The sequence below is a fragment of the Benincasa hispida genome, chromosome 3, assembly GCF_009727055.1.
Source record: "Benincasa hispida cultivar B227 chromosome 3, ASM972705v1, whole genome shotgun sequence".
NCBI classification, from domain to species: domain Eukaryota; kingdom Viridiplantae; phylum Streptophyta; class Magnoliopsida; order Cucurbitales; family Cucurbitaceae; genus Benincasa; species Benincasa hispida.
In genome coordinates this window covers 20,896,961-20,905,107 of record NC_052351.1, presented here as the reverse complement: position 1 = coordinate 20,905,107, position 8,147 = coordinate 20,896,961, and the positions used below count along the sequence as shown (strand labels likewise).

Genomic DNA, 8,147 nt, shown 5'->3' with positions numbered 1-8,147 from the left:
AATTAACTAAAAATTCTTTAAAATGAACTAACTTATTTACTCATATAACAAAATATCAGTTGATAGACTATAATAATAACATCGCAGTCTATCACTAATACATTTTATTATATTTAAAAATGTTTTTAACAATTTTATCATTTAAAACAATTATCCTTAATTATGGTCTGTTTTTATTAGGGCGATATTCAGATAAAGAAGATATAGAAACCCCTTATCAACTTGAGTTTCAAATGAGACCTTGCATGTTTTCCCTAAATAATAATCAGGGACCAAGGATGCCTCAGCGTCTGATCAACCCATTATACAACAAAATGATAGCCGTAGATCAATTCTTTCACAACTTTTCGCCAACAAATCAAGGCCACAAGAGAAGCAGCGGAATGAAAACTGTTTCATTGTTCTTCAAGAATCTCAGGAAAGAACAAAATACATATAGCTTTTCCCGCATCTCAAGGAAATTTTGCTAAACTAAAAGTAGAGATTTTTCGTATATCACACATGTCACATGAGTAGAGAGAAATGAAGAGCTTTTAGAACAGATTCGTGCTCTTCGTTTACATGGGGATTATAGATTTGCTAAATTCTTCAGGTCCGCCTAAGAACGTCAGAATGAAACTGATTCTCATAGAAAATCCGGAGGAGAAATGCCAAAGGGAAAAAAACCAAATGTACTTTGAATCTCAAGTCAAGCAACAATATGATTTTGAATTGTAATCTTCATAAATCTTGGCTCTTTGAAAAATTTTCGTTAGTCCTCAAACAAGGGCAGCATTATTTTACTCCAAAAAGAACATATGAAATGACGGAGAAAAAAAAGTCATTCCAGTACCGCAGTAGCTCCCAATTCCTTTAGCTTTTCAATAATTGGGTTTCCTTGATCTTTCGTTACTCCCTTCTTGAGCACCACCGGCACCTTCTCCACCAAATCCTTAGCCTCCTTCAAACCCAAATCAGTGAACGTCCTTACCTCCTTTATGATCTTGATCTTCGCCGCCGCATCAAATTTCTCGAGCTTTATATCAAAAACGGTTTTCTCAGCCTCTTTTGCTTCGGCAGAGGCAGATCCGGCGGCGGCTGAACCTGGTGCGCTTAGCCCAGAAACTGCAGGCCCGTACTTGTTTAAACCCATTTTCAACCGGAAGAGGATGGCGTAGTCGTGTCGTTCGATTTTAGTGAGGTCGAGGAGCTCATCGGCGATCCTCTCGAGTTTCTGGGTGCGTTCCTTGGATACGGTGCTGAGGGAGCGAACTAGCAACGGTCTTGGAGCGACAGTGAGAAGTCTCACTAACGCTTTGGCCGGAAGTTTGGAGGCAATCGATGGCATTTCGATGAATTAGGGTTTCTGGCGGACACCGTCGATAATATTCGCAAGTCACAGAAAATCGTCTTTCATTGAAGCACCGACGTCCTACAGGTGTCTGAATTCATTAGGATTAGGGTTTCCCCGTCCAACAGTGACCCTCAAAACTACTTGACATTTTGAAATTTGTCTACAATATCAACAATTTGAGTAATAGTCCAAAGATAGGCAAAAAGTCCACGTTACCCTTTGACAGAATCTCACACAATTTTGGTTCATATTCACTTTTGGTTATTGTAATAGGATGGTTTTCAAATACAACCAAATAAAAACTTATTTATAAATATGGCACAATATTTAAAAATATTTTAAGTAGTTTTATCATTTAAAATAGGGCAAATATCAATTTATTCTCTTGAACTTTGGGTGTTGTATCAATTTAAACCTTAAATTAATAAATGTATTAATTTAAACTCTAAACTTTGAGGATGGTATCAATTTAAACTCAAAACTAATAATGGTATCAATTTAAACCTCGAACTTTTATAAGTGTATCAATTTAAATTTTAAACTTTCATAATTGTATCAACTTAAACAGTCTATTATATTTTATTTGGATACATTTGTGAATGTTTAGGGTTTAAATTGATATATTTATGAAAGGTCATGGTTTAAATTGATATGCTTATGAAAGTTTAAGGCTTAAATTGATATAATTATTAGTTTGTTAAATTAATACAAATTTCAAAGTTCAAGGTTTAAATTTCTACAACTCCAAAGTTTAAGGTTTAAATTAATACAACTTTTTAGCGTTTAAATGGATGCAATCCCCAAAATTTAGAGATATAAATTGATATTTGCCCTTTAAAATAACTACATGGTAATTTTAATCAATTTATTTTAGTATTTTTCAATTTATTTTAATACTTTCAAACGGCTAAATTTAAACCGTGTACTTTAAATAAAATTTATAATTGATTTCTATTCTTTAAAAATACATGTTAAATCATCAATTGACTCAAAAGTTTAAATTGATGTTTAAAGGTAAATTTAATATTATATCATCTAACAACACGTTAGTATAGATAAAGCAAAACAATTCACTATATTAAGATAAATTTTCATGTTAAAATATCTTCAAAATTATTTCAAGACACTAAAATTGAACCTTGGAATCATTTGACCCACCAACTTCTTAAGTTTGTATAAACAACTTAACTTTAATATTAAACATTATTCAAGTTTGTACACTGGGTAATTTCATATTCTATTTTTTCCTACATTTCACATTTCCTATTTTCACTTTTTATAATTATCAAATAACTTCATTTTCTTTCTTAATCTACTTTTTACAATTATCAACAAACTTCGTCTTATAACTTTATACATCAGATATAAATTTACTAAATCCAACGTATTATCTTCCGACTTAAAGTGACACGTCATAAAAATTTGAACACTTATTGAGAGGTTGTTTCCCAGTAAAACATCCTTTGCTTGCGTTATGAAAAAAGGCCGCCTCAACATGATAGTGAAATGCAACGATTTAAAGCTATGATTATGCAAATTGTGTAAATATGTACTATATACAGACACATAACAAGACATTACTAAAGTGTACTAATTCAGAGGGTGGAGAAATAACCCATCGGTTTTCCTCTCCTCTTTCCAGGTTTTCAGTATTTCATTGACAGAAGGCAAGTTTGAATCATAAGAATCATCAAATCCATCAAGTAACATGTTAAGTCCTTCCTCATCATCTTCGCTGTCATCACACAAATCAATAGTCGAGAGCTCATTGATGGAACGATCTGAAAATTGGTCAGTACCTAAAACACCTTCAGAACTACTCTGTGACCAAGGGGACACCTCTGAGTCACTCTTGACCTTCATGTTCAAGCTTGCATGGTTAACAGGAATGATATCCAATGACTCATCACAACAATCAGTGACGCGATCTGGGTGAAGCTTCATATTCTCCGTGTTTTCAGAACCAGGAAGTTGTAATCCATCGGTTACATCATGGTCACAAGCTACAGACTGGGAGGTGTTCTCTGGTATGCCTAGTTTGCAAAGAGACTGCAATGACCTCGACAAGTTCGAGACCGTGGCTTCTGATGCATCACAGTTGCCAAGAGCATCCAATAGTTTTTTCAAGTTTTTCCAACAAATTCTGTCCCTGTTCCCTTCAAAAAGTTCTGTCCATTGCCTTTCACTCACTTGAAATGGAGCATATCCCATGGTTCTCACTAAGGTGACAGCCTGCTCATAGTTATCTTGAGTTGTAAGGTGCAATATCATTTCTGTGAACAACAGTGGATGAGGAATCTGTCCAGCTTCCAAGATTGAGTCAAATGCATGATCCAATAGATACCACTGAAATAGATAGACTTCAGCATATTAGTTCAGGTGCCCATCTATTTAGGACTAACTTCACTACAAATAAAGGGGCATATAAAATTAAAAGATGGATGTCAAGAAATAACCAAACACTGGAAGGATTCTGCTAGCATGCAGTTTTCAAGAACCGAGTTGCATTTCATACTGGCTAAAGGTTCTAGAATCTAGATAAATGAAAGAAAAATGGTTTTTACCTTCCCAGCTCTGGATGCTTCCACAAGTAGCCTTGCATGTTTACTCTGATCAAGCCGGTATCCCGACAGAGCCATTTCCCTGTATACATTCTCAAAATATTCCCATTGGAGTGCACTAGCAGCTGCCTCAAGCATTGAGCCATACGTATACTCATCTGGAACTAAAGAAGGAACAGCACTACTGTGGGAGGAACAATCAGCTTTTCTCTTTATTTCTTCAAATAAATCTTTAGCTTTTAAAAACATATCATTTCGGCCATAAACTTTAAGCATGCTATTTATGGTCCCTATATTTGGCGCACATTTTTGCTTCATGTACTCGAAAATAGATATACAATCATCTATATGTCCACCATCGAAGGAAGATAAGATCATGCCAGTGAAGGTCACCACCAAAGGTTTCATGTGTGACAGTGTTTTCATTTTTTCCACCTGCAGTCACATTTAATAATGAGAACAGAACTTCCTACCTGCTATTGTTACAATCAAGGTTGTGTTGCTACACGATCATGAATGTGATGATATTTTTTTTTCATAAAATTCGAATGCATATAACACCTAAGTTTCGACTTGTTATAAACATTGCCGCAACCCTTTTGGAAAGATTGATTGCCAGAATCATGAAGAGGAAGAAAAAAGAAAAGAAAATCATCATTGTAGGTTGAACTTAAATTTACTGAAGTCAGGATATGGAGATTATAGATCTAAATAAAGATATGATCCTAGTCCTAGACAAAGGTCCTTATAAGTTATATGCTAAATAAGATATATATATATATATATTGACGAGGAACCTACCTCTACTAATGCATCTTGCCACCTCCCATTGTAGCACAGACAACAAGCTAGTTCATAATAGACACTGGCAGATCCAACTACTCCTCTTTGTTCCATATCCCTGACTGCCTCAATAGCTCCATTGACATTTCCTTCCTCCCAAAAAGCTTTGACAAGAACTACAGTCCCAAGTCAGAGTCAGAGATATATTAAGTCAACAATCCAGACAACAACCATTAGTAGAAGACATGCAAATGAAACTACCTCTGTAAGTGTTTGCCTTTAGAGTTTCTCCGCTCTTCTTCAATTTTGTAAAAAGCTTGTGAAGTTGCTCATACTTTCCAGATTTCAGCATAACCTTTCAACAATCATGTATAGTAAGCCTTGAACATAAATATCTCAAAGACGGAGAAATATCAAGTAACATGTTTTCCCCCACTAAAAACATCAGACAAGTTGCCTCTTATTGAAAGAAATAAATAAAACATCAATCCTACAGCTTACTGGGAACATTCCAAGAATATCATGGAGAGTCTAACAAATTATCAGCGCAGAATAGCAAAAAGGGCAAAAATATAATAAATAATATGCTATTATATATGTCCAAGAGCGATGATTCAAATAATTGTTGTAGTGGTTAGTTAATGCGGAGCATTAGAGGTGAATTATACTGCTTAAATATGATTTTTAGATTCAATATAAACATGGTTCGAGAATAAGGCTACTAATGCACTTTCATCATTCCTATCCAATGTGACCCTCATCTTTTCAATGGTGCATGAAGAATACCTATAAAAAAAACTACATAAAAAGTGGATAATGATCCCTTCTCCTCTCCCTTTTTTGAAGATCAAGGTCAAGCAGCTAGCATTGGATGGATAACCTACCTATCCTCATTTTGTTGTAAGAAGTGAGCAACTGAGGTACAAGCTTGTCCAACCCGATCACAACTCACTGATGCATTGTTGAAAGAATGATACTTGAGTTCAATAAATGACTGTGAAGGATAGCTCTAAACTTATTATAAGAAGAGTTGCAAAAAGATGGTGAAGGATTTCTCAGCAAATTGAAGTCCATCAATGTTGTACAAAGCTATGTCTCCTACAGGTTTGTCACAACCCTTTACCTTCACCATCCTTCTTTTCCCCCTTCCATTTTTATGAGAAACCTATGAGTATAGACATAAGGCATGGGACAGCATTTTGAACAGTCTTGTGGAAGTTTTACAAAAGATAGAGTGAAAGGATTCACCCCAGATATTCCTATTAGAATTGATATTTTCATCCAGTTTGAATCCAATAAGAGAGAAGTCAAAATTTATATTTTCCAGATCTCTAACATAGTCGTTTAGTGCAAGAACGTAAATAGGCAAAGCATAGAGTGCAGATACAAAAAACAATACCACCCAATCTCGAAACAATAACTTTGAATCAAAGTGCATGTGTGTGCAAGTATCATGGAGAGAGACAGCTCTTTTTTGGTATTAACCTCACGGTCTTCATTCATAATTTCAATGAGGCACCACCATGAGCACACTCCATTACACACACACACACACACACACACATAAAAAAAAAAAAAAACCAGGAAGTTTAATTCAAGAAATAGGATACAGCAAGTACCTCCATAGAAAGTCCGTATGTTGCCCCATTAGGTCTCAGACCACTCTTTCTCAATTGTGTGAACACCCAGTAGACACCTTTCCACTCAAGGGTGGGAATGCATGCGTTCAAAATCTAGCAACAATTTTGGAGGGGATCAATAATTTCTACTAGTACAATGACTGAATAATGAAAAAAGAAGGTAGCACTACTTGTAGTTCATGTCACATGAATTATTTTAGCATTCCTTTGAACACTCCGAATTTCTAAGAAATGAGCCAATCTACGTGACAGTATATTATAGGAGATAGAATGGAGATTACAAGTACTTTCACCATACTAAAAAACACATTACTGAAAAATATAAGGACGTGTCAAGATGCTACATAAATATGATCTCTTACAGCATTGTATACAACAAGGTCGGGTTCAACTGCAGGATCCCAAGATTTGCGGCACTTGTTTCTAACTTTTCTAGACGGTTGCTGCCTCATGCATTCAACAACTTTCAGCAATTGTTTCAAGAGACCAGCTTGACCTAGCGTAACAGCTATACTGTGATATGCAGCCATGTCAGGATATATCTGGCCATCTCCCTGAATAAGGTAGCTATAACATATCTAACAACATCACTCACACATTGAAAAATACTTTTGGAATATGAAAGAACAAAGGCACTATAACATTACCCTCATCAAATGAAATATCTGAAGGGCTTCCTGAGGTTTCCTCGACATCCCAAGAACAGCTAAAAGCTTTGTGTAGACAAACCTGCAAAAGGCACAAGTTTTTTAACAACAGAAAAACGCGTACTTCATGAGTGAACTGAAAAATAACTAATTGTTAAAAAAGAGAAGAGGGAAGAGAAAACAACAGGATTACGTGGAAACCCTAGTGCAGGGAGAAAAACCACGATATAAAGTCTTTTCTTATTAAAACTGATACACTAAATACATAGGGACTCACTGTATAAATAGACAGTAGAAAGCCCTAGGGGTCTTGCACAATTACATAAATGCCCCTAGGTTAAAAACCCTATTTCCAACACTCCCCCTCAAGTTGGTGCATAGATATCAACAAGTCCCAACTTGCTTACACAATAATTAAAATTTTGTCTCAATAACCCTTTTGTAAGAACATTAGCAACTTGTTGATTCGAAGAAATATAAGGGATGCATACGTTTCCACTGTCCAACCTCTCCTTAATGTAGTGTCTGTCTATCTCCATGTGTTTAGTTCTGTCATGTTGAACTGGGTTGTTTGCAATACTGATGGCAGATTTATTATCACAAAATAATTTCATTGGAAGCTCATTATCTTGCTGGAGATCTGATAATACTTTCTTCAACCAGATTTCTTCACAAATTCCTAGACTCATGGCCCGATACTCTTCCTCAGCACTACTTCTAGCAACAACTCCTTGTTTTTTACTTCTTCAGGTGACTAGATTTCCCCAGACAAATGTACAATATCCAGACATAGATCTTCTGTCAACAACAGACCCTGCCCAGTCAGAATCAGTGTAAGCTTCAACAGATCGTTTATCAGTTTTCCTGAACATTAGACCTTTACCAGGAGTTCCTTTCAAATACCGAAGAATACGTTCAATTGCTAGCATATGATCTTCACAAGGAGCTTGCATGAACTGACTCACAACACTTACTGCATAAGAAATATCTGGTCTTGTGTGAGACAAGCATATCAACTTCCCAACTAACCGCCGATACCTTTCTTTATTAACAGGAATTCCATCATGCTTATCACCGATTTTTGCATTGTATTCTACTGGCGTGTCAACAGGTTTACACCCAGTCATACCTGTTTCCTTTAGCAAGTCCAGTATATATTTTTGTTGAGAAACTGATATACCCT

The 8,147-nt window shown here is 35.6% G+C and overlaps 2 protein-coding genes across 3 annotated transcripts in view; both read right to left on the bottom strand.

The window, feature by feature from the left end:
* Positions 1-302: 302 nt before the first annotated feature.
* Positions 303-1,489, bottom strand: LOC120073861 (50S ribosomal protein L7/L12). The gene has a single exon (XM_039026749.1). It carries the CDS (start codon positions 1,325-1,327, stop codon positions 821-823), a length of 507 nt encoding a protein of 168 aa, XP_038882677.1. The 5' UTR covers positions 1,328-1,489; the 3' UTR covers positions 303-820.
* Positions 1,490-2,829: 1,340 nt separating this feature from the next.
* LOC120073185 (pentatricopeptide repeat-containing protein At5g67570, chloroplastic) overlaps positions 2,830-8,147 on the bottom strand; it is an 18,114-nt gene continuing 12,796 nt past the window's right edge. Inside the window, exons 3-9 of one of the 2 annotated variants that reach the window (XM_039025856.1) lie at positions 6,965-7,046; positions 6,680-6,895; positions 6,297-6,410; positions 4,939-5,032; positions 4,696-4,853; positions 3,898-4,329; positions 2,830-3,679 (exon numbers count right to left, since the gene is read on the bottom strand). In XM_039025856.1, coding sequence (XP_038881784.1) covers positions 2,924-3,679; positions 3,898-4,329; positions 4,696-4,853; positions 4,939-5,032; positions 6,297-6,410; positions 6,680-6,895; positions 6,965-7,046 — 1,852 coding nt within the window. In that variant the 3' untranslated portion in view covers positions 2,830-2,923. The remainder of the gene's footprint in view (positions 3,680-3,897; positions 4,330-4,695; positions 4,854-4,938; positions 5,033-6,296; positions 6,411-6,679; positions 6,896-6,964; positions 7,047-8,147) is intronic. The other variant, XM_039025858.1, reaches the window with a different exon arrangement.

What these genes read in the sequence shown, in the direction of transcription:
- LOC120073861 (XM_039026749.1), bottom strand. Translation starts at nt 1,327, where the DNA reads ATGCCATCGATTGCCTCCAAACTTCCGGCCAAAGCGTTAGTGAGACTT.